This window comes from Strix aluco, chromosome 25 (assembly GCF_031877795.1).
Source record: "Strix aluco isolate bStrAlu1 chromosome 25, bStrAlu1.hap1, whole genome shotgun sequence".
Classification (NCBI taxonomy): domain Eukaryota; kingdom Metazoa; phylum Chordata; class Aves; order Strigiformes; family Strigidae; genus Strix; species Strix aluco.
In genome coordinates, this window is record NC_133955.1 from 8,518,439 (window position 1) to 8,544,354 (window position 25,916).

General features: G+C 46.0%; 1 protein-coding gene across 4 annotated transcripts in view; it reads left to right on the forward strand.

Moving 5' to 3' along the window:
- MAGI3 (membrane associated guanylate kinase, WW and PDZ domain containing 3) overlaps positions 1–25,916 on the forward strand; it is a 72,826-nt gene that overhangs the window by 33,695 nt on the left and 13,215 nt on the right. For 2 of the 4 annotated variants that reach the window (XM_074850066.1, XM_074850069.1), the window contains exons 2-15: positions 3,084–3,200; positions 4,955–5,074; positions 7,200–7,409; positions 8,716–8,890; positions 9,736–9,815; positions 11,915–11,972; positions 12,951–13,045; positions 13,674–13,862; positions 15,269–15,877; positions 16,892–16,923; positions 18,992–19,145; positions 19,722–19,813; positions 21,962–22,154; positions 23,336–23,521. In XM_074850066.1, the coding sequence (XP_074706167.1) occupies positions 3,084–3,200; positions 4,955–5,074; positions 7,200–7,409; positions 8,716–8,890; positions 9,736–9,815; positions 11,915–11,972; positions 12,951–13,045; positions 13,674–13,862; positions 15,269–15,877; positions 16,892–16,923; positions 18,992–19,145; positions 19,722–19,813; positions 21,962–22,154; positions 23,336–23,521 (2,310 nt within the window). The remainder of the gene's footprint in view (positions 1–3,083; positions 3,201–4,954; positions 5,075–7,199; positions 7,410–8,715; positions 8,891–9,735; positions 9,816–11,914; positions 11,973–12,950; positions 13,046–13,673; positions 13,863–15,268; positions 15,878–16,891; positions 16,924–18,991; positions 19,146–19,721; positions 19,814–21,961; positions 22,155–23,335; positions 23,522–25,916) is intronic. The other 2 variants (XM_074850067.1, XM_074850068.1) reach the window with 2 other exon arrangements.

Consider the following 25,916-nt stretch of genomic DNA (forward strand, 5'->3'; position numbering starts at 1 on the left):
CACGGCCCCACTCCTCTGTCTGCAGCTGCGAGGTGTGTACCTTGGCGTTCCCGTGACAGGCTGGGGGTATAAATAGCCGCCTTCATCCCGCGGAGGCACGGCGGCCGAGGCAGCTTTGCCGATGCAGTGTGTGGTGTGACGAGAAGTGAAAGCCGCTCCCCCCGTTTTTCACAGTGTCTCTGTCGCTCAGACTTGCCTCCGTCCTTCACAGCTCTGTGTTTTGCTGCAGTGGTGCTCAAGCCATTTTTCTTCTGCAGTCACTTAGCTCTCCTTACGCATATCCTCATTTAGGCAGTTCCTTTGTGGTTAATTTAAATTAAAACTGAAAACAAGAGGCTTGTGCCTGTTCATCTTGCAGAACCTGAACGGTATAAAGTACGTTATTCCTCTTGACTGGTCCCTGTGTTGCGTGTGTCATCCTTCAGAGACAGCTCAGCCGCACGACAACCACCAACTTGACATTTATTAGGTCATTTCGGAGAGCCTGATACATGAGGTTCTCCTAAAAGCCTGCGTGAAACAATGTAAAGGAGCGTGTTCAGCTCCTGGAGGGGGAAATAGCTGGCTTTTGTGTAAGGACAAGCTCTGGAGATTGCCTAAAGCAGCCTTACTATTACTTTATTTTTCTGCTTGCTAATGCCCACCATTCTCTATGTGACTTTCTGTCATTTTCTCTCTGCCTGTTTTGTTTGACTTTCTTCCATTTTCCCCAGGCAATCCTTTCAATCTTCAGTTTAGTCATCTTGGTCTCAGAGTATAGCCCAATCTTTAAGGTTTTAGCGTTAAGATTAACCCCTCAGTGTTGGCATAGCCTTAATAGCAGCTTTGCTTTTACTCTTTTTTTGGACAGAGTTGATATTTATTGAAAAGGGTTTATGACCTTTTAAATTTTAAAACATGAAGAGGGTAAGATCAGTGAATAAATGAAGTGTCTGTGATTCTACATCCAGTACAGCTTTTCCCCTCTTGCCAAGTTTTCCCGACACGCGACACCCTGAACACAGCTAACAACCAGACTCGTTGCCCGAGTGAAATACGTGTGTATCGATCTGCCGAAGGAAATAGGCTCGTCTGGTTACGGCGCGGTGCTGTAGGCCTGGCTCTGACAGCGAGATGGATGGACCGTTTTAGTGGTAAAACATTTTTTAATGGTGAGAAACCATCTTGTCTACAAACAATAAAGCGATTTGTAGTAACAAATGGAAAATATTTTTCTTGCTGGAGATTACACCATTTGTTTTCATTTTCCATGACATGTTTTGCTCATTATGCTGCAGGAAGCAAATCCAAAGTTTTATAAAGAACAGCTCATGATGGCAAAACAGGGAATTGAGCTGGGGGCTCGCTGTCATAACAACAGAGCACGTCAGACCCGGGGGAGCTGCGGCGTTCCTGCCAGTTCCGTGTTTGGGAAGGAGTCGGGGATGGGGGTGCTGCTCACCCCACCCACGTTAGTGGAATTACGGTGCCGGTTGTGTAACTCCGGGGGAGCGCGAGGACTGCCCTGCGCTGCCCTCCCAGCGCTCTAGAACGCGGCTTGTGTTTCTGGACGTCATTTTTAAATAAATGACAGGGTTAAAGGAGGGTGAGAAATGGGCTTCCTTTGGAGCTCAGGGCTTTGTTAAGCCCTGGTGTGCTGCCTGTGTCCCTGGGGGGGTCGGGGCAGCTCACTCTTTGTTTGCTTGGGGGCTTAGGGTCGTTTTGAGTGAGGTTTGGTTAATTTGTGGATGGCACAGACCTCTGAAGAGAGGGCTGACAGGTGGTCTTGGTTTCACTTTTAAATACTTTCCAGCATGCCATTGCTTTGCTTGGAGAGAAGAGGGTGCAGATTGAAACAGGGTTTGCAGTTGGTGAGTGGTGGTGGCCGAGGTGGTGATTGAGAGACAAGCGTTAGGTGTGTGTCTGCCCTTAACTTGGCCAAACGGGAGGGAAGGTATAAACTTACCAAAACGTGCAACTGACTTTGCAGCAGCGACACGTAGTTGGGAAGACTTGGTTAGTGGTGGAGGGTTTTTTGGGTTTTGGTGGGTTTGGTTAATTGTTTTTTTTCCAAATTTGACACCTATGTAAGTACAGTAATCTCAGTTTAAGGTGAGGTGAACTCTGTATTAAGACTGATGTGGGTCTGTGCCCCATTTCATTCTCGGGCCCTTTGAGGTGGTCTCCTCAGCAGCTGGTCTCAGCAGGCTCCTGTCAGAGTCACTCCTGCAGCAGGTTTACACGTCTCGTAACCTGTTGCTGACGTCCTTTCAAAGGAGCAGTTGTCTGTGCCAGCTGCTGTGATACACCAGCGTACGCCATCTCCTCCACTGGGTTTTGAAGACAAAGACTGAGTCTTTTTCCCTAAAGCCCTGAGTGTTCTGCTGTAGTACGTAACTTAAATTTATCAAGGTCACTGAACCCTATTTAATGTGCTTTCTGGGAAGATGACAGGGTACAAAAGATTGGTTTGTACCCTTCTGTCAGAAGGATGAAACAATAATACAAGAGCCCAGTTATTTGTGTGCTGAAGGGGCTGCAGTTATCTAGCGATATGACAGATTCACTAACGATACCTGACAGAAATATTGCGAAGGAATAATTGTAAAAAAACTCTCTTCTATCATGTCTTTAAAAAGAAAATATTTTCTTTTTATAATATCAAGAATGCAGATCCCCATGTGACAAAATACTGAGTTCAGGTGCCTAGCCAGTAGGTGTAAATTGAATAGAAAGTATTATCACTACATTTTGAAGCGGTTTCCTGTCTGTAGAGGCTTTTAATTTTGGTAATAGATTCTGTATTTTAAGACTTCTTATTGATTTCCAAACAATTACAGAATATTGTCATGGTCTTGCTTGGGAGATACTGAGGTCGGATGGTTGTTGCTCAGCTGTGTTAAAATCACTGGGCCAGTTCACATCAGCAGGGAGTCAGGCTTTGTAGCATCGAGTGACTTTTCCCTTCAGACTGCTGCATGTCAAACAACCTCACTCTTTCTGCTGCTTTCTTTTTTTTGAAGCATTTATAGCAGTGAAATGCAGTTCATGTTGTGAGATCCTGCTTAATTTTTAAAGTTATTCTTGTTTGGTTTTTTTTTAAGGAAAAGTCATCAACAAAGACTTGCGCCACTACTTGAGCCTTCAGTTCCAGAAGGGCTCGATAGACCATAAACTCCAGCAAGTGATCAGAGACAATCTCTACTTGAGAACCATCCCTTGTAAGTATGTAAAGACCAGCCTCATTTGATCCGTTCCTGCTAACCGTCACAAAATTCGAGAGCTTTAACTGCCTTCTCTCTTAATCTGGTTTATAGTTTTACCTTGTAGCAGGAACGTCCGTAAATGGCTTTGCTAGAATAGTTTCATATCTTAAGTTGCAATGGAAAGGTACAGCCAATGTGGACTGACAAAACAGCAAAAACTTCAGAATTCAAAGCTCAGCGTGTTTCAGTAATATCTGTGTTTTACTCTTTGGAAGTTTGACAGTTGCCGTTAGAATAACCACAGCCACCATGGGAAACAAATCTTCCTCAGCGTGATCAGGCAGCGCAAACACATCCTGATTTTTGTCGATGTATTGGTTTTTGCGCAAAGAGGAAACTGCGACCCGGAGGGGGTGACATGCAGTAGGCAGAGCAGTGTTGTGGGAGGGTTGTACCAGGAAGGGTTGCAGCGACAGGAGGTTGTGGGAAAGGAGGTGCGAGGAGGTGGTGGCAAGAGAAAGGGGTGAACCCCTGGCCCAAGAGGAGGAGGAGGGAACGGTGTGTGGACAAACTGTAGTGTCACAGCCAGAATGCATTCGTGAGAGAATCTGGATGGACCTGTCTCATCTGAGCATCTGCTGGCACCTCCTGGGCCAGCCAGCACAGGTCCTGGCTTGCCTTTAGCCAGGTGCCTACAGGTACTGCTCCCGCCAGCGGACGTCTGTAGAAAGCACCGTGCAGGGGCCAGGGCGCCCTGACAGCTGCCAAATACCCTGTCACTGCTTCTCGCCCTTCTCTGCCCTTTCTTAATTATCACGACATCATCCATTACCTTGCCACAAAGGTTCACTGATTAAAAAGGCTCATCACCAACTGTATTTAAAAATTCATTGCACTAAAAAATTTTCAACTAACATTTTTTAACTACAGGAATTCAATTTAGTGTCATTATCATACGGAGCATGCCCAAGAGTTTGTGACTTTCTTAAAAGATAATAGTGAAATGCAGTTTATTTACTAACAGCTCTTGTTGATGCTGCTGCCTGAAAAAATTGACATATGCCTTTAAAATGCTATTAGGTTATGGGCAGTAATGAGTCAGTGGAGTCCTTTCCAGGGGAGCTTTAATTAAGCCATTGTAACTGGGGGGGGGCCTGTGTTTATAGACATAACACTTTGAGAACGTCTACGTGAACACAGCAATTACTGATTACTTTGAAAAAGCTTACCTACAGCCAGGGCTTGGGGAATAGCTGAATTACACTCTGAATTGCAGCATTAAAAAATAGTTTCTGTGCCCAGTTATTAATTTGGTGGCCCAAAAATCAAATATGCTTCGTCACGTTGACCCCGTTGCACATTCATGCGTTGGGACCGGTGGAAGCAGTGGAGCCGTGTAAACACCACAGCTGGTACCGGCTCCCAGAGCCCCGGCCTGCGATTGCCTGGCCCAGGCATCCTCAGCTTCCACAGGAGAAGTTTTTGGCTCACTGAGCATGAGAAAGAATTGTCTCTAATGACCACCTCACCCAGCTTTTTTCTCCTTCCTCAATACCAGAACTGTCATGCCTACATAACTTACTGGTCTAGTTTTTATACATTATTGTTCACTTGCTCACCAGTGTTCTAACTCTTATCTTACTGGAGTGACATCATCATTGTATAAAGATTCAAAAGTATATTGTTTATACTGAATTGTACAGCAGGCAGCATTTGGTAAACAGGCAGCACTTAAGTATCTTACAAGAATGTTCTCTCTGTCTTTTCAGGCACTACAAGGGCTCCCAGAGATGGGGAGGTCCCTGGAGTAGACTATAATTTCATTCCTGTTGAGCAGTTTAAAGCACTGGAAGAAAGTGGAGCCTTGCTAGAAAGTGGAACATACGATGGTACGTTGGTGATGTTTAATGGAATGGGAAGAAGGACCCAGTACTGGGGTCCCGTCTCTTGGTCTGAGTGTAGCTCCGTGTACCCGGGAGGTGCCACGGTCCTGCCCCGTGATGGTCATCGCGGGAGTACAGCGGCAATATTAAGTCTCTTCTTGACTGCCTGTGAAGAGCTGTGGCCTTGTTTTGAAGCTCTCAGTAAATCACAGGTTGGCCTTTCAACCAGTCTTAATGCAATCAGATTATTTTTCCTATTGCATTTTTGAGGAAGCATTCTGAAAATGTTTGTCCATGCTGGGTACAATTTTGTTTTAACAGAATTCAGTCAATTTTGTTTAAACCTTTGAGAACAGAGCCACGCTCTTCTCGGAGGCGCATGTCAAAAGTACAGAAGGCAAGGGAAGTTCGGATACAGCAGGGAAAAGAAAGTGTTTTGCAACGAAAAATTGAACAGCACTAGACCGGATTGTCCAAATCTGAGGCAGAGTTGGTTTTGTTAAATGAGATGGGGAAAAACCTGGTAATGAAGGAGTGAACTGTCAGGAACTGGCTGCCCAGAGGAGTCAGAGCTGCCACCCTGTGATGGGCTTGGCTTGGCTTTGCTTTGCAGGGTTCGGTGCAGTCAGAGATAACTTTACATCCCTGTGCTCCAGGGTGGGGGGACGGGCTGAACCCCACCTTTGTTTCAAGTGAGAGGGAGGGGAGACCCCTTGGGCGGGCTCAGCCCCGGGATGTCTCTGGTTTCTGCTGCTTTTTCCTGTTGCACATCTTCCCTCTCGGCACCCTGAACAGAACAAGCTGCAAACATCTCGTGTTGCTTTTTGTATCGAAGTTTATAAAGCCTGAAACATGATCTGGCTAGATTTTTTTTCAAATACGTAGTTGTACTTGAAGTCAACTAAATTACAGCCAAATTTTCAGAAGTGCTGAGCATGTGCAGCTTTCATTGATGCTCAACAAAATTGACCAGATTATCAACCTCCCTGATTTTTAGGTACGTTTAACATATATTTGATTCAAGCGACTTTAAGCGTGCATCTAGAGGAGGACTTTGGTAGGTGGGGGTTTTACTGGCAATTGAATGGATTTGATTCACCCCCTAACCCCCCCCCCCCCCCAAAAAAAAAGTCCAAAGTAGAAAATTCTGTGCAAGGCTCTGTACCTCCTTGTTTTACATGTCTCATGCTGTCTGTGGAAATCTCCTAAGCAGATCTCGACTAAACTAGCTTTCCCCCCGCCCCCCCCCCCAGCTCCCCTTTATCTGGCTGTCACCGCTTTGAGCTTCGCTCTGATATTTTCAGAAGAGTTTCTTATTTTTTTTACATGGTTAAAACCATGTCCAGCCACCAAACATTACCCCAGCAGGAATTCTGGGAAGCTCTCTTGCTGCGTGCTCAATTCCCTAATAAAAATCATATGAGCAGTCAGGAGAGAGGTCAATTGCCGAAATCCTTTTCCAGAAAACAACAGATGATTCCTAGTCTTTGTGTTTTAGATTAAAATATTGAAGTAAAAATCTGTTCATTTTTCTCAAGTACAAATAACTTCTAGATGAAGCTGCATTAACAGCTTTGTTTAGCAAGTGTGTTGTCAGTAGAAGATTGTAGGGCTGTGGTTTTAAAATGAATTATTTGTAACTGTTTTTATGTAAATAGATACTTTAAGTTTCTGCACAACATTAATTTGCTTTTTGACTTCAGCGTGTTTCTGTTGCTGCATATTACTCTGTCAATCGGTTCATCGGTATATGGAGTAAGAACAATTGATTCTCACTGTTTTGCTTCTCTCAGAGTGTTCCCCAAGTCTCTTCGTGGAGCATTAGTGAATTCCAGGCAAAGTAACAAATCCGTCTTTTCCTTTGGAGACGAGGCAGTATAGAAATTTTGAATTAAACCTGATGTCTTCTGATACACAATAGCATCGTTGGCAAAAAGACGGTGTAGGAATAAACTGGCTTTGACTCTTGATTGGGTTTTGATAGTGCTGATGTCTTCTTTACCAAGTTAAGTTACGGTGCAGGTCTCTCACCAAAACCATCTGTCATGGGCAATAAAACATTGAGGGCCACCTCCAGTGCTTCCAGCCAGTCCCAGAGCTGTAGTGACCCTGGGTTCTGTCTCGTTGCCAGGTAATTTTTACGGCACTCCGAAGCCTCCAGCGGAGCCCAGCCCCTTTCAGCCTGATCCAGTGGATCAAGTTCTTTTTGACAATGATTTTGATACCGAATCGCAGAGGAAAAGAACCACGTCGGTCAGCAAAATGCAAAGGATGGACAGTTCTCTCCCTGAAGAGGAGGAAGAGGAGGAAAAGGAAGCAGTTAATGGCAGCGGAGGGATAGGTTGGTTGACAAGGGGAGAAATTCCCTGCAGTGCTGTATGAATGCATAAGAAGTATACAAATGACATCCATGCTTGCTTGAACTGCTTCCTTAGTGTTGGTGGAGTTTGAAGGCAGTTTTCTATTCAGACTGGTGTTTTTACTCCATTTTTAAATTATCTTTTAAAAGGAAACAGCTGTTCTCCCAGCCAGATGTGCAATTGCATCATAAAATGCACTGCTCATAGAGGACATGTAGTGCTGGGTATCGGCCAGTTACATGAGGAGGAAGGAAAAATGTATCCAGTCTGCAAATAACGGGATCCTTTGCGGAGTAGAATTCATACCCTGTAAAGGTGGTGGTTTCATTTTGAGGAGATCGCTGAATTTGTATGCGAGAGATTTTAGTGAAGCAATCGGTTTAAGGGGCAACACTAGCTCATACTGTAAAATTTTCAGGTGATTTTGGTTAAGGGAACTATCACGCAGCCTGAAGCTGCCTGGAGGGGAGTTTGTGGAGAGGAATAAAGCAGAGCACGTTGAGACTGGACCAGTGTCCAGTGGGGCCGTTCAGAGACTGGCAGGACGCCCTTTTCCTTTCGCTGTCGTGGTCACTCATCTCGAGGAGGAAGAACTGATGGCGAAGAGAAACTGTCACATTGCATTTGCAAATGATCCTCCGTGTGAGCGTTTAGGACAGGCTCATATTGACCAGAGCTGGCCTAACCTTGGCAGCTCCGGGGCTGGCGACACCCCGGCACAGGGTGGCCCGGTGGCTGGGTGGGTGATTGGGGAGGGTCGTGGCCATCGTCGTGTGACAGAGGACACCGAGCACAACCTCGGGGCTGGAGGGTGGGGGCTTGCATTCGAAGTTCTCTGCAGGGATTTTTGGGAGATTTTTCTTGTTGTGGCTTGTGGGAGGGGGTTGGTTGTTTTATTGGCTGTTGGGTCTTCTCTGTGTTTCATTCTGTTGCTTCAAGGAATATTAGCAGGATTTGGGGGTTTTTTTGGATGGCTTTACAAACACTGTTCTCTATGTAGGAACTGCAGCAGTGTAGTCAATTTGGATTTCTGCTAGCGTTGATTTTTCAGAGTAGGCTCAGACACATAATACAAGGTTAATTCTGTTTGTCAGGGGAAGAGCAGAGTTCAGTGATTTCATGTCAGCTTTTCAAAGTTCACAGCTGAAAAAAAAAAAAGTGGAAAAATGCACATCACATACAGGGGCGTGCTTGACATCCACTCGTAGCCAGATTGAGAGGGTGGTTCTTTGTGAGAAACAACATAAACATCTGACAAATAGTAACACTTTCCCTGAACAACTGCAGAAAACAAAGAAAAACATTCAGATTCTCCTGACTGGATGAAACCTGTTCCCAGCTACAACCAGACAAGCAGCTCCATGGACTTCAGAAATTACTTGTCGAGGGATGAAACCCTGGAACCACTGCCCAAGAACTGGGAGATGGCCTACACTGACACTGGCATGATCTACTTCATCGAGTGAGTGGACGACACCGCGGGGGGGTCGCGGTGCCCTTCGGAGGGGAGGTGCCGAGGGGCTGTGCTCTGGGAAGCTGCCTGCTGCTCTTACACCTCTCTTCTTCTGCCCTTACTGCTTCTGTTTCTCTGTGACATTTAATATATTCCTACTGTTACGTTCCTTACTGACAGTCACCTGTGTTGCGTACTTGGAACGGTTGCTATCGTGCAGGAAAGCCTTATGGCTCCATGTGCAAAGTCAGTTCCTGTAACGTGTGTTTTGTATCTCAGAAAATACAAATCTGGGTGGGTATTGCTAGGTGAGGTATAACATCGTATAAACCTTCACTGTGTCAAATGGCTCTGAAATGTGAAAGCTTGTTTGTTCTTTCTTGGCTGCTCGTGTTCCTTGGCTGGGAACGCATGCTTTAAAATACAAATAGCACGGATTAAAGCCCAGGATGGGGAAGTAGCTCATATGTGCACATGTGAAACAGCCTCGTTTAGGAATTCTAAGGCAAAAATGAGACAGAAACCTTGCTGAGAGTTGAGCATAAGAGGAGGCTAAAAATATTTTTCCCTTTCAGGTAGAAACAGCTGCTGTTCCCACATGAGTTCTCGGGGGCAGGGGAGAGTGTTTGTACCTCTAACATTTCACAGCTGTCCTGGAGAGTCTCCAGTGTGCTGCTACCTCTGAGCGTCATTGTTGCCTTTTCTTTTAGCATTTTATGATGTGACTGAGGCACAAATAAAGGTTATATTCTTTAAAGACTACAGTTTGCCTATGGTAGTAAATATTTAAAAGTTAAAGTTTCTTCAGTCTGAGGGAGTTCTCTTCTTTTAATGGCATGTGTTCTGCTCCACAGCCATAACACCAAGACAACCACGTGGCTTGATCCACGGCTCTGTAAGAAAGCCAAAGCTCCTGAAGACTGCGAAGATGGAGGTGAGATGTTCAGAATTCATTGGTCACCTGTGACGGGTAAATGCCTGAGTTTGTCACGGCTGGATACGGTCCATTACTGCTGTGGTGGAAGCTACAGGTGACTCTGGGGCAGGCAGGGTCGCACTGGGCGTCCCTGGTTTGGTGGCAACAGGCGTTTACGTAAGACTGGGAAAGTCCGTGGTGTATTTTCCCTTGAGTAGCAGAATCTGACTGAATCATGGGTTTATCTGCATTCCTGAGAAGAGAACGAGATATTTTGTTCCAGTAACTATCATTGCTAAGCAGAAAGCTGCATGTATTAGTGACAATCTCAGTGGAAACTGTTACACAGGTGGAATACGGCAGGAGGAGAAGGTCCATCAGCGTTAGAATGTAGGAATGATGAAGAAGATACAACGTAATGCCTATTACTAATGATATCTGCTGCGTGTGACATGATATAATACTTAAATGCATAAGTAGAGGGAACAATCTGACTCCCTTCAACTCTTCACACTGTTGCTTCAAGACTTACAGGTCAGGTTCGTGACTGGCCTACAGATGATTCCTGCAACCATTTCCTACATGGTCCCGCAGTATAGTCGGCTAGAAAAGAGCACCAGAGAGCTCTGTCTCGGCAAATGCCTGCTGCTACAAAAGCTGAGGCAGACTCAGAATAGCCTGTTGTCTTCCTAAATTGCCCAGCCTAACAACCGTGTATTCATAATGAAGCCAGCTGGAGCAGTGCACGCGTACTGCTGCTTATTAAACATATGTGCAGCTCACCACAGGATAAAAAGCACACTTAAACAGAGAGATGCAGGATATCCAAATGAACAACGTTTAAACGAATAGACCCACTGGGTCTTTTCTCGAACCCTGTGGAGTGATGCTGGTATTAATAATTGGTAACATGCTGTCATGTACTGGGAAAATTCCTGTTACCATCAAACACAGGGCAGCCTCAAACAAGGTTACATTCCAGTTTTATCCTTAAAATGTCTAGCTACCTGACTGTATTCGTTATTCTAATATTTAAGTTTCCATGGTCAAGGTAACTAGAACAGAAAAGCAGAATAATTGGACGTCTGTGTTAACTTTAGCACCTCCAGGCAGTAATGATCTGCTGCTGGGTGCCACCTTACCAGGTTCTGGATTTGCCATAAAAAGGAGCTTTTCACATGTAACTTTCAGTGCCGTATCAGACGGGACAGGTAATTTTTTCTGTCAGACCCCTTAACGCAGGGATGTCCAAGGCAGCCCAAGCCCGTGCTGCTGTCAGCTCGTGGCGTGGCTGTGGGAGCGGTCGGGCTGCGGCGGCTCAGAGCTGCGTTTCCTCGTCGTGGCAGACCGGGCGGCCTGTGCGGGAGCTGAGCACGTGCTGGCTCATTGTGGGGCTCTCCCCATGGTGTAAACATCAGGGCGAAACAGCCCGCGGCGCTGGGGGGGCTCCTACATATCACACGGGCTGTTACAGTTCCGGCTGAAGGTTTCTTGGGTCCGCTGAAAACTGAAACGTTGACAGAATGTAACATCGTTCAAATATCCTGATGTTATCGAGAGAGCAAGTAAAGGTGGCGTTGCTTCTGCCAGGTGGCCTTGAATGGAAGGGGCGAGAGGAATGCAGAGGTGTGTCTTACAAGCTTGGGACGTGGTACTGCGAGGCATTTAGAGCTCTTGTGTTTTGGGGGCAGAAGCAGTGTGACTGTATTCATACTGTGTAGTTGAAAAACTCAACAACTATCAAACCACATTCATAATTTATAATTAGATTAATTTTAAATAATGTATTTTTTTTCCCCTTTATAGGTTGTTCCTCTCTAAATAGGTTAGTTTGTATCTTGTCTCTAAGTTTATTACATGTTTCAAGTGGCATGTTTTTGTTGAATACAAGTCTCCTCATGTAGTGGAAGAAAGTGAGAGTTACAGGGCTTCAGATTCCCTGGAACAGGCTGATATCCTTTTGTCAGAAGGACCAGCCTCAAACAAAGGAAGGGAAGAAGTATTTTCCTCATATTTTTCATGAGTCTGTAATCTGTCCTCTCGTTGCTTCATAAGAACTCTGATATTTGCAGATAGTTTTCCACTGTAATGGAGAATCTTGTTCTTTCTGACTGCAGAACTTCCTTATGGATGGGAAAAAATAGAAGACCCTCAATACGGAACATATTATGTTGAGTAAGTGCTAATTATTAATTTGACATAGTTATAAATTGAGCAGAAAATAATGAAGTGCTTGATGTGCAGCCTGGATAGGCTGTGGGGCAGCGTAAGTGTTAACCGTAGCCAGCAGAAGAGTTCGAGGGGCAGCGGCCACACGGCGCAGGCTGCTGGGGCGCTGGCGTGTGGGCAGGCCCACGGGTGAGCTTCTGACCTGCTGGCCTGGATTTCCTTCGGGGAGGGAAAGCAAGTAGCAACCAAAGTAATTTATTAATGGGAATGAGCTGATGTCATTTTTCTTAGCTTTAACAAAAATGGGGTCACTTGATTTAAGAGTGGCACCTGATAACTGTAAAAGAGCAAAAATAACTTCTATCTCACTGCTGTCTCCAAAGAGCCGAGTCAATAACTACTGAATTGCTGCAGGAGCTCTTCTGAATCTCCTTCAGGTCAGAGTACATGAAATCTCTCAAACCACGGAGAAGAAAATTAGTAGAGTTGAAAATGTTAGCCGCAGAGAACAAGCTGACATTTTTTGACTTTGCAAAGCCAACGGGTATTTAAATTCTGCTCAGACTTACTGCTCTTTTCCACTCTGCTGTAGTACTCCAGCATCTACGGGTAAAAAGGTGATGTCTGAGTTCGTAAACATTATAGGTGGATGGAAGCAAGACATAGAGTCAAGAGAAAAAGCAGGTTTTCTCAGTTCTAAACTGTTACAACCTTTTGAAAATGAGCAGAGTGGGATGAAGGTATGCTCTGCCTAGCAAGTACAGGAAGCGAAGTAGTATTGGCTCTTAAAGTAAATCAAGTTGTTGAAAGAACAAAAATGCTTTCAATGTTGATTACGGTAGTTTATCGTTCATTCCTCCAGAGTGTTAATCTCAGATAATAAAACAAATAGTATTTGTAGGTGTATCTCTTGTGGTTGTCTTTTCTGTGAAACAGGCAGAATGCTTTCTGCTGAAATCCTGTCTCCCTTTTGTGTGTCTACAGTCATATTAACCAGAAAACTCAGTTTGAAAACCCAGTATTGGAAGCCAAAAGAAAAAAACAGCTGGGACAGACTGATGTTGGCCCTTCAAAGCCAGGTATCACTGAATATTGTGTTCTTTGTCACTAATATCTTTATCTGCAGGTGTGCATCATAAGTAACCAATTTTGGAATTCACGGAGGCATTAGCCTTGTCTTTCTGCTGGCTGTTGCAGTGCTGCCCTCCCAAATCTGTAGGGTCTTTTGAATGACTTTTTTAATGTTAAAATTGAACTGAGACTCTAAGACTGCTTCAGAATCATGGTGCTGGTTCTGAAGCTGCTTGTCAGAAGCAGCTTTTGAATATATGGAGGGTTAGAAGAGCCAGCTGGAAGATGCAGGTAAAACCGCACCTTGAATTTTTATGCTTTTGATCTGCTTTAAGCTTGGTATTCAAGGGTTATAGTTTAAATCTGGGAATTATAGGTGGGAGCTTTAGTTCCAGCCCTGTTGTAATCTGTACTGTGGTCTTGAAAAAACTCTTTTCCACGCACTTAACTCGGCTGTGAAATGAGCGTAACAGTATCTTTTTGCTTTAGTCCATAACAGTGCTGCAGGGGTTAACCAGGGTCAACAAAACAAATCATTAACCTTTGACATCTTATAAACCAAACAAGCAAGCAAAAAACTTACCAAAACTAACCCTGGTTTCCACCTTCATGTCTCTCTATTCCATAATTCAAAAGCACCCGAGAAGTCTGTCTTCACTAGAGATCCATCCCAGCTTACAGGAGCGCTTATACGGACGTCGCTGAAAAAAAGTACAATGGGATTTGGCTTTACAATCATTGGAGGGGACAGACCTGATGAGTTTCTCCAGGTGAAGAATGTCTTAAAAGACGGACCTGCCGCACAAGATGGGAGAATTGCACCAGGTCAAGTATTATCTCTCTAAAATTCCATTTCCTGTGGCGCTTTTGGAGAGCGCAGCTTCTGCGGCCCAGGAGGTCGGATGACTCCATCCACTGACTCTGAACACTGCACTCCGTGAAATAGTTTTCAGATTTGTGAAAGATCTGCGCAGAGCAGTGCCTGAAAAGGGGAAGAAGCAATGTTCTAGGTAGAAATCTACTTTGAGGACAGTGCTGCAGATTTCAGTAGTTCTGCTTTAGCTAAGACTTTGGCTTCATGGTTGTTTACAGAATGGTTTTTTGCTCCCTCTCTATACGTAAAGTAAAAACTGTGTGTGTGAATCCTGGTCTGTGTTTTGCCTTGTTGCTGCCCAAAAAGATGATGCCAGATATTAAAATAGCAAAAAACCTGCAGCAGGAATGAGCAAGCAAAGCTGCATGAACTGGCCAAGTGAGGAGGTAAGAGGGGTGAGCGGACCTGCAGCCCCTGAAGACCTGCACACCTTTTCATTGGCGGTTGACATTTAACCTTGCCGTAACACGGGGTTTACATACTAGAAAGGCAAAATGTTCATTACATATCACATAAACTCTCTTTAGATAAGAGTAATAAGAGTTCATGCTTTCAATTATTTAATACTATTTACTTAGGAAATGAAACAATTTCCTGTTTTGTTGCTGACCCACTGTTTGAACTTGTCTGCATGCGGTTCGTTTTCCTCCTCTGTAAAAATGAGGCGGCCCCGCAGCGTTGTGTTGCGGTGCGCGCACGTGTTTGAATGAAAAGATGTGCCTCTGTTTCTGCGGTAGCTCCTAAGAGACTTACTGTTTTACTGGTGCCCGCGCATTAAAGTGATGATGGCTTGCTTGTTGGGAATATTGTACTTCACATGCAAATTTCATAATCAAAATAACGCACGTTATGAAGCCTGCTTCCACTTCATTTTGAAAATACACGCTTGGCCGTGTGTGGCAACGGTGTAAGAGTACAGAACGTGTGTGGGTGCAATCCTAGCTTAAGTTCAGCCACTCCTAAAATAAACACAGGACACACACTCCCCCCAAAATCCGATTTATTCTGGATTGAGTTTAGGATGCTGTACGATATGAATTAAAGTAGAAGACATCTGCTTGCAGTAGTGTGCGTGCACTGCTTCATCTCCTGGGGCTGCACAGTATCATTTTTTAAATCTGCTGCAGATTAAACTTTATATATTTAGCACACTGTGTTCTGCGATGGACTAGAATAAATGCAAAGAGGAAATCCTTTATGCTTTTTGGCAACAGATAGCCCAGGGGTAATAGCCCGGCCACCACTTGTTCCTAGTGATTTCCTCCAGTTGGGCTTTTGTCCCGAGTCTCAGAACACGGGACAGGTGTGGATGGTTTCCTTTCTGGTTTTGACGCTGTTGAACTTTCTTTTGTAACAGGTGATGTCATTGTGGACATAAATGGAAGTTGTGTCCTTGGCCATACCCATGCAGATGTTGTCCAGATGTTTCAGCTAGTTCCCGTCAATCAGTATGTGAACATGACTTTGTGTCGTGGGTATCCTCTTCCTGACGACAATGAAGACCCTGTGGTAGATATAGTGACAGCTACACCTATTATCAACGGACCGCCTGTGACCAAAGGAGATGTTTGTGTGAGCAGCCAAGATTTAATGGCAGGAACGGTTGTGTTGGACCAGAATGGAAAAATGGGCCCTATGTTGGTCAACGGTCGACTGAACGGCCCTTCCGTGGACGCAGCCGAGCAGAGGATCTCCCTCGCGTCCTCGGGCGGCTCCCAGCCGGAGCTGGTCACCATTCCCCTAGTGAAGGGTCCTAAAGGCTTTGGCTTCGCCATTGCTGACAGTCCCACAGGGCAGAAGGTGAAGATGATTTTAGACAGCCAGTGGTGCCAGGGCCTGCAGAAGGGGGATGTAATCAAGGAGATTTGCCATCAGAACGTACAGAGCTTGACCCATCTGCAGGTGGTGGAGGTGCTGAAGCAGTTCCCAGTAGGAGCAGAGGTGCCGCTGCTTATCTTAAGAGGAGGTACGTACGTAAATTTGCAGTTGTTGTATGTGGTTATTTGCTTTTCTAAAGTCCCTTTTTAGTGTGTATCTAAATCGTGTCCAGCCTTGACAGCTTAGCAGCTTATTATCTCTGAGCCATTATGTTCTAAGTTTAATTTATACCCCTGAGTATTTGGGGTGAGAGCATGTTGCTAGGGGTTTGTTTTTTCAGAAATTGTATTATGATATGTTGATGCACTGTCTCTTCCAAGTGCCTGGGGAGTGCTTCAGCAAAAGTGCAGTCTCCAGCATAATCCAAAGCGTGTGATGGACAGAGGTTTCTGAGGCTCGCCAAATGTGTTCCAGTAACTGTAGCTGTAATGGTCAGGGGGTAACGGGAGGCAGGAAGAAGGATCAGCAGTGAGGTGGAGCCAATCACTGGAAATGCCATAAAAATTCTCATCTTTGTATTTGCATTTTTATACCTCTTCACTGACTGTCAATCACAGACCAGAGTGTGTCTTCTCCCCGAAAGCTGGCTGGTAGGGTGTGTGCGCTTGCCAGAGGGAGCTGAATGAATTATTAAGCAACACATGGCTGCTTAGTGTCCCTGGAAGCTTTTATTGGAGCCCTGAGAGGGTCACTTCAAACAGTCATCGACATTTGTAAAAATCTCCAGGTCGTCTTCTGCGTAAATGCCACTATTCCTTAATCAGCTAAGGAAATAATTAGATTTCTTTGGTGTCAAGTGAAATTCCTCTAGACAAGGATTCCTCACAGTCTCCGTCTCCAGTGAACCCAATGAATTGGGCTGACCAGTGTCTCTAAGAGGAGGAATAGGTATTTTTCATTGTTGTGCAGCTAGCAATTCTAATTTGAGACTACTCTGAAGTGATGTTCTTGGTCAACTGAACATTCACTTTGCCATTTCGAAGAAGAGTGAATAAACAGTTACTATTTTCAGCCTGGGAGGAGCTGATTATGTTGCCTTAATGCTGTTTAAACTTTTGGTGACCTAGTACTGAAATTGCTTTCTGCATTGTATTTTCTTCAGGTCCACCCTCGCCTACTAAAACTGCCAAAGGGGTGAGTATTGCTGATGCATCTAAATCTGTTTCTGATGGAGAATATTCAGGGCTTTTTGGTTACAAGACAGACTCATAAATATGGTCTGCTTAACACAAAAGATTCCTTTGAGTTTTTTGAGGAGGTGACAGATATCTCTCTTCTTGCTACTGGAGAATCAAGAATGCAGCAAAGATCTTGTATGATGAGGGGAGTAGTACTGTTGATTTATCAGGATTTTAAATATGATATTGCCACTTCAGTTCTATCATTACTTCCTTTTTTGCACTATACTTGAAATTGCTGTCTGTGTGCATGCTTTGAGCTGCTTTTGTAATCTCATCTCCTCTGGGTTTTAGTTCCTGTGATAATCTGCAAGATGATTTAGCAAAACCACGTCTACTTGCCTGGCACAAATTCATTGTGTTAAGTAACTGCTGTCAGAATACCCATTAAAAGGGAAACAAAATACAGTATCTATTTTTTTTTGTTTTTCATTGCTAATTACCTGTATTAAAGTGAAATGGGATTCTAAAGGAATTTTATGATACTTCAATATTTTTCAGTCCTTGCATAGAATTAATGGACTGGTTAGTACTCCCTGCCTGAAATGCTTGCCTACCTTTGAATCCATATTTTCAGGAAGTCTTTATGTAGTGGTACACTTCTAGTTTGATACTCATTATTCTTGGATGTTCCATCTGTTGGGGTAGCTTTAATACCTATTAGCTCAGTAAAGAATCCTTGGGCTTAATAAAATACCCTCTGAGTTGATAATGCTGATAGTAATGCATATTTATGTCACGAGCAGTGCTTTTATGATTAGGGCACTCGGCGAACAGAGCTGTTTCTTGTACAGAACAAATAATTTCATTTTAGGAAAACCCCATTACTGGGATGTAGCCGTAGCTCCTCTGTCTCTGTCCTGCTGTTGGGGTGTTGAAGTCATATCCTAGCGCACAAGTTCGTGCTCTTGAAGCAGACTGTGCTCGGTGAGATTTGCAGCTCCAGTTCCTTGCCGCCGTCAGCTGCCTGCACTGGATCAATCGGGGCATAAACCCCTGCGGCCTGGGGACAGGAGCCCTGTCGGCGTGGCTCCCTGTCGGTGCGCCCCGTGCAGGCAGCGCTCCGCACTCGGGGCTGGCGTCCAAGCGCCCGCGGTAGCAACGTCCCATGGAGCACTCGATGGTCAGTGGCGTTAAGCAGCATGGCCAAACAATTCAGTTAAAAAGGGCAAGTTCTTGTGTTTATAAACACGCAAGAAGTGTCAGGCTGGTGACTCACTTGCGGGGGGGTTCTTCCACTCTTGGTAAAAGGGTGTATCTAAGTCTATTCTGCTTGTGCTTTTGTTTAACATGCACAGGCACATGCAGACTACCGTGTTCCAGTTTTTCAGGTTGGGTTTCAGCCCAGAACAAGCGTTTAGAGTTATTTAGTGCATAATCGATTGGAAATAGAGGTGGGAAACCACAAGAATGCTTGCTGTCCTTTCTTCCTGAATGCTAACGGGAGTGTTGCAGCTATCGGGTACTAAAAGAAAAGTGCAAGTACCGGGTGACGAACGCCTCGCCCTGCCCAAGCGTGTTCCTCCTGCCCGGTTCCCGACGCCGCTGGGACACCCGCAGCAGGCGGCCGCTGCTGGGCACAGCTCGGGCGCTCTGTGAGCCGTGGGCAGGGGGCAGCGCCCGCGGGGCAGCTCGTGCCTGTGCTGGTGGCCCACGGGCCGGAGCCCGGCAGGCACCTGCCGAGGAATCAGTCCCTTCTCCGAATACGACCGGTCCCGTACGCCCGGCGTCATCCCGGGTGCCGGCAGCAGCCAGGAGCTGCGCTCAGCTCTCCCCCCGTCGCTCCAGACCCCTTTTGAAGCCCCGGCTGCAGCAGAGACCTGTGGGGTGTGGGGTGGGCTTCAGTACCCGGTCAGACACTTCACTGGAAGAGCTGTGTTGAGCTGCAGTATCATTCCCCTGTTCCCTCGTTTTGCCCTGCATTTCACCTCTGCATGATGTTTATTGTCTTTGTGCACACACGTACACAAATTCAGTTACACTCTTGATTTCATACGGATTTTGTGGGGTGGGGTCTGTTTCAGAAGGACAAGCAGGACAGTTCAGGTAGTTTGGAAGCTGTGGGCGATCCCATCCCGCAGCCGATGCCCTTTCCACCTGCTGCTGTACGACCAGGCTCTCCTAAACTAGACCCCTCGGAAGTCTACCTGAAGTCTAAGTCTATATATGAGGACAAACGTGAGTATATCAACTTCAGCTTGGAAATACTCAATTATGAAGGAATTTTTGCTTTGTCATGTGTGGTAAAACTACTGTGACTTTCCTGTTGAGTTTGTTAACCTCCTGTAGATAAAACATTTCAAGAAATGCATAATTCATATATAAATTAGAAACTGTGAAACTCCCTTAAAAAAAAGATACAATATGCTTCAACCATATTTACGATAAAACAGTTAATCATAGAAATGGTCGCAAGGATGATCTAGTCTGAAGCAGACCTGACCATTTCAGGGTTTATCGACGGTAGCTCTGAGCTGTATTACAGACAGATTTTGCCCTGGCCCACCATATGAATGCAGCTGGGATTTCTCCTTTGGCATTCGTCAATCTATCCTTCCTTTTCAGCCTTTTCTTGAAATTTTTTTTTCCATTTTGGAAAGAACATCACTGAAGATTTGACTGTTTGAATTATTTACCATATTTCTGGTTACTGTATTCTGTCGATGAGAAGAGTCAGAGTGCACAACAAAAGTATAATCTTTCAGTACTCAAAAGATGGCTCCTTACATGTTTTGAAATGTTGCTTTGTCTTAGCTCCAAACACAAGAGATTTGGATGTTTTCCTGCGAAAACAAGAGTCAGGCTTTGGTTTCCGGGTGCTTGGAGGGGATGGACCAGATCAGCCCGTAAGTGAAACAATTTGCGGTCGCCTACGTGTTACCTTACAGTATCGCTGTTAGAATGACACCAGCTCTGCCATCCTCATTTCCCTCTCATTCTGAACAGTTCAGTGACAGCAAAATCAATCGATTCAGTAACTGTCTTTTAAAGATCAAGAGTTGATTCAGATTACCTTTCTTTTTTCTCCTCATGGCTGACTTTAATCTGCAAGGCTGCCGTGCCCTTCCCGCTATCTCGAGTCTGGCTCGGGCAGCGGTTTCCTCTGTCAGGCTGGTGACACTGATGGTGTGTCTGTCGTTGCTGCTGTCTCGGGAGCGCTCCAAAGGGCAGCGCTGGGGCTCAGCCGTTGCCCTTTTCCACTGATCCCACTGGTGGTCTTGCCACAAAATGTGCCCTGGTGATGCTCAGTGTGCTGTGCACGTCGGTGTGTCCTGGGGAGCAGAGGAGTGGAAGGAAGCTGCTGCTTATCCTGCAGAAACCCCGTCAGGCCATTCTTCTGAACACAGCCCACTGCGACCGAGGCAAGCTTGGGGATGGTGTCGCACCCCTTTTCCCCCACCTCTCCCACCAGATATTCAAAAATGCATTTTGTCCTGCCGGTCAGTGTGGATTCTGGTGGATTTGTCTCGAGGGGACAAGCACAGCTTTTCAGTGCCTTCTTGCAGGCTTTTATTTGCCTTGTGGTTTTCCCTCTTGTCTCAGAAAATACAAAATGTGGTACTTCAGGATTTTCGAGACAGGCTTGAAGCAGAACCGATTAAGACTGGCTGCCTTCTGCAAATGGATGGTGGTGGTGGTTTGCATTGTAACTGGCACCAAAACGTAGCTAATGTTTGCACAGGAGAAAGAATACTAGTTAGATGCTGGTTTGCTTTAACCTGGTCAGGGGCTGGAGTTCAGCTGGATTTGAGGCTGTCAGTGTAGCCGTGTCTCCTGGCCTCAGCCTGCAGAGCTGTGGCCCTGGGACTCGGAGAGGTGGTTGCCAGGGCACGGTGGGGTTGGGGGCCGAGGGGCAAATGCTGGTGCGGATGCCCCGGGCGGTCTGTCCTCTGAGGGCAGGCTGAGGGAGACTCCCCTCTATTTCCAAAAGGGCAAACGTTTTTCTCTGGGAAGAAGTGCTAAGACTCGTACCGTGTGTCGGGGCCGTGCCTTCAGCTGTCAAGTTGAGAGGAAAAGCTTTTGGAATAGATACCCTAGATTGTTTCCTGATTACAGTTAAGGAATATGGTTTTTTTCCATTCACAGACTGTAATCCAGTGCTAGCCTTTTTTTTTTTTCTTTCCCCTAACATGCATTTAAAGAAAAGGAAGAACAAAACCAAAAAGAATTTTACTTGTGTTGCACTTTATAGCATTTGTGGTGTTTTGTTTCCATAGCAGCCATAGCTGTTGGTGAGTGTCAGCTAATGTCATGGATGCTGCGTGCAGATGATCTGCCCCCCATTGCTTAACCTCCAGCGGCTCCTGGACATAATTATTCTTAATCTTTCATTTAACCTGAATGTGATTCTAGCATATGAAATAGTGTGTGGTGTTCTTATCTGTGTTACATTTAGTAGCACTCTGTGAGGTGGGGGTGAGGGGAGTGCAGCTCTTTGAATGCATTAGCTAATCACCAGAAGCTGTGCACTGAAAAAACTTCGAGCATGGAACTGTCTGAGCAGCTTTTCAGAACTAAATCTGAGTTCTTTTGAAAGCTTTTACTTCTTCCCCAATCACTCTGGCCTAGTCTTGGCAAAAAAAAAAAAAAGTAGAATGACTGACAGAGGCTTTCATTTCAATAATGTCTGGGAAATGATATATATAGTAAGTACACAGTGTATGCTTATGTCAAAAGTTGGGCTTTTCAACAAACTGAAAAACATGCTAAAGAGATAGTGATACTTCCAGAATTGATGGCAATAAGGATTAAAAATCCCCCAAAGCTTGAAGTATTTACTGAATGCCTTGAGCCCCCAGACTGTATCCACCGAGTCAGCTTGTACAGAGCACGCTCGCTGGCTGTGTTTGTGCTAGAATCAGACAGTCAGATGATCTTTAAAAATACCTCCCCAAAAGCCCTCATCTGTCTGGATTCACCTGGAGTCCAACCATTACGTGTTCTGATGAGTTCATGTTCTGCCCTTCAAACCCCCCACTGCTCTGCTGTGACAGATTTATATCGGAGCCATAATCCCCCTGGGAGCGGCGGAAAAGGACGGCCGGCTGCGAGCTGCGGACGAGCTGATGTGTATCGATGGAGTCCCTGTTAAGGGCAAGTCGCACAAGCAAGTTCTGGACTTAATGACCAGTGCTGCACGGAACGGTCAGGTGCTGCTGACAGTCCGCAGGAAGATCTTCTTCGGTGGTAGGTGTCTGTCTGTCCGGAGGGGGTGCGGCAGGACACGCGTCTGGCCAAAGCAACACTTACGGTTTTGTAATAAAATCAGCTAAAGCTGCTCTGAAACTTATCAGTTATTGCACTAGAGCTGAGCAGCCTGAGCTACATAATTCTGAGTAAGTGGAGAGAAGCAGAACTTAATAAACTGATGCCTTAGTGCTTGCTAGTTCGCACTGCTCATGGGTAGGGCTCTGAAAACGATGATGGCAGTGGTGTTTCCTTCAAACCTTTTTGCAGATATTGGTTAGAAGAGCCACTAATACTATGCAAATCAAGTAGTAACACAATCTTTTCTGTACAACATGCTGTATTCTCAAGTCTTTTGGCATCTGTGCGTGGCAAGAATAAGCGCATTCAAACCAGAGATGGTTCAGGGCAGCATGTTGTGATTCTGCAGCCCGAGATCGGTGTCCAGATCGGCAGCGCACAGAAGATTATTGTTCTCGACTCGATGGTGCCGATCGTGTGAATGACAGAGCTGGGATGGGGCGCTGGAGCACTGATAACAGCCCCCTGTTCCCATCAGCAACCTCTATCGCTTTTCCACTGCATTATTCAACCATTAATTCTGAGTGTATACAAGTAAAAGGAAAAAAATATTTTTAAGATCAGTTCCCAATTTCTTTAAGATGCCTTCTGATAGACAGACTCCTTCAGGACCAAAAGTTTGTAGGTTCCTAACAGAAAGCCTGGCTTCAGTCTTCAAACTGCCTTTTAAAAAACATTTCCTTTGTTCCAAGTAAGCCCTTGTTCCTCGCTGAAGATAGCAATAGTTGTAGTTTGTAGCTGGATCTCTGCATAGGTCTTGTAGCATGCAGAAAAGCCACAATGTTTTTTGCTATAAGAAGGTATCAGATCGCTCTGACAAAGCCTGTGTGGGCACTGCCAAGTCTCTTCTGTGTGCAGCCGCCTTTCCGTGCGTCACTGTGCGCACCTGTGCGGGACTCTGCGCCTCTGAATGCTTCATCCTGCATCTGATTTCGATTTGCTCCAAACCGTATTGTTAATGAACTCGCCCCTTACTTTCCCAGGCAGACAGTGTTTCCTCATGCTGGCGCTGATACGGAGAGGCACAGGTTTGCTGTAGTTGCTTGGTGAAACAGCGGTATTGTTTCTTGCTCATTTGTTGTTTGTCTGTTACCTGCAAGGGGAAAAGCACCCGGAGGAGGAGGAGTCGCAGCCGGTCCTGACGCAGAACGGCTCTCCCCGACCGAATCGGGTAGAGTTTGCAAACCAGCAGTCCCCGGAGGTCTACGACGTCCGTCTGCAGCGGAAGGAGAACGAAGGATTTGGCTTTGTCATCCTCACCTCAAAGAACAAACCTCCTCCTGGTGGTAAGTGCCGTGTTGTCGCTGCGTGGCGCTTGAGCGAAGCCGCCGCAGGCGGGAGCGGCGCTGGGCTCCCTCGGGGGTCTCTCTGGCAGGCCGGTGTTACGCTGCGTAGATACAGTCAACTTCCACTCACACTGTTCCACAGCCTGACCACCTGAGGCTTGGTCTGTCTTGCTCCATGTTTATGCTCTTTGTCACCCAACTGTGACATAAGTGGGGAGCAGGGGGAAGGTCTGTCACAGGCAGGAGCGTGCGCCTGTCGCAGGGTGGTCGTCAGGACGAGGGTAGTGGTCAGGCTGTGGTGGTGATGCAGATCTCACACTGCGGCAATTCACGGGAGTTTTAACGGAAGTATAGTTTCAGCCTTGGCTTTATATTACCTAATCAGGTAGAATTTCTTATTTTGGGGATCTGAGAAAGTAGAGACTGTGGTACTTGGAAGAACGCAATGAAGCTGTTACTGTCAGACAGGGTGTTTGTCGAGAAGGATCATCAGAATGAAGAAGTAGCGTGTTCTGGTGTTACAGTTCTGATATATAGACGTGACTTCAGGCATAGTTGTAAAGATAAACAGCAAAATAACCAAGGTTAAAAGCAAAAATAAAAAGCAGTGTTGTGAGCAGAAGTGAATGAGAGAAGCTGCTTGTGGGAAGCCCTGGAGTCCAGCTCAACGAACGGAAAGATCCGTGACCCCCTGCGCAGGAGCGGGTCCGCTCAGCGTAACCCCCGTGTGCGACGCTGCTGGCCACCGCTCACTGACACGGCAGGAGGGGGCGGGCAGCATCACCCCCGAGATTCCTTCCCTTCGGCCTCAGGTCGGGGCTGTCTGTTCAGCACTAGAAATAACAGGCCAGCTCTGCTCACCCACAGACAAACGCGATTCACTGATGGGAGATAACTCCCGGAATCCTCACTCGGTTCCTGAGCTCCTTGGGGTAAATCACCCTTCTGGAACTTCTCGGCTGGTTCCAGACAGACATAACGATGGCTCGAGAGCGTGTCTCTCTTATTGAGTCTCAGACACTTTCTTCTGTTTTTCCACTTCATTTTACTGCACAATTAAAAAACAGCAGGAGCACAGAAAAAAAGCGTTTCTAAATAACATTGTGCTGAATTCATCTGATACATATTTAGCGTGTGGTGCAGTCTTGGCTCAGGCGACACCTTTTCAGGAACGCTCTGGAAGCGCCTGGCACGGCGCAGCGGCCCACGCGCAGGGCGAGCTGTCCCCTCCCCGAGCCTGGCGCTGCGCTGGTGGCCGTGTCCCGCCTCGGGGTGGCCCTGGGTACACGCTGTGTTGGCTGGTCAGTCAGATATTGAGAAAAAAATATTATAAACAGAATTATTCTATAATATACTGGTATCCTGTTATAACTGTACTACAGACACCGCTTGTGTCTGGGCATCTGCTGCAAATCCCTGTTTATGAGATATTAGACCTGGAAGTAGAAGACAACTGAAAGCCGTTCCAGTGCTGGACAGAGCAGCCCCCTGGCCCAGGCTGTTTCTAACACACAGTAAAAAACACGCTGGTGCTTCCACAGGCTGTGCTGTGCAGAACGTTTCTGTGCCACAGTTTAACATGAAGCTACTGTGTTCTTCTAAAGCCAGGATATTTTAAAAACAAGTAATCAGCGATTGAGTCTGCAACCCTGCAGTGCTTTGCTCTGCACAGTTGGCTCTTAGGTTTATATAATACTTAAAAAAACAGTCTATTAAGGGAAGTGTAATTAAAATTTAAACTCATGGTAAATGCTAGAAGGCATCAATGTCTGTTCCTTTGCAGTAACTTCTGCGTGTGCTAGCTCATTAAAACAATCCTTGATGGCTGCTTAATCTTGGGTGACTGATGACACTGTGAAAGTGTTTCAGATCTGCCGTTGTGGTTTCCAAAAGCCAGCTGATAAAATCCTGACAGGCGCATAACAATGCTCAGCGCTCCGATCCCTTGGAGAAGAGCTTGTCTGGGAGAGCAGCTACTAGAGAGAACAGGTATCCATCAAACCCCCTTCAGGCTTTGGAGACACAAACAGGTTTCTACATGAAGGACCAGGAGGAGCATTGATGAAACATGTGGAGGTCAGTCTGGAGAGGTATTTGGAAATGAGTTACAAAGGAGCAGTGCAGCAGTTCCTGGTAGAAGAGCCCCGGTGAGGGATCTGGGAAGGACAGGAGCCAATTTTGCTGTGCTTTCAGGCATCCAGATGAACGAAGGGCTGTTCTAGACACTGACGGATGCGCTTTGAGGTAACGCGAATCCGCTCTGTTGGGGCCACGTCAGCACGCGAGCAGCTCCGCGAGCCGCGCTCTGCCCCAGGTCTTGGTGGCCTCTCCCACCGCAGCGGCTTCTCGTGGGCCCCCAAGTGCCATCTGCAGTGCTGACGTCCGGGTCAGCAAA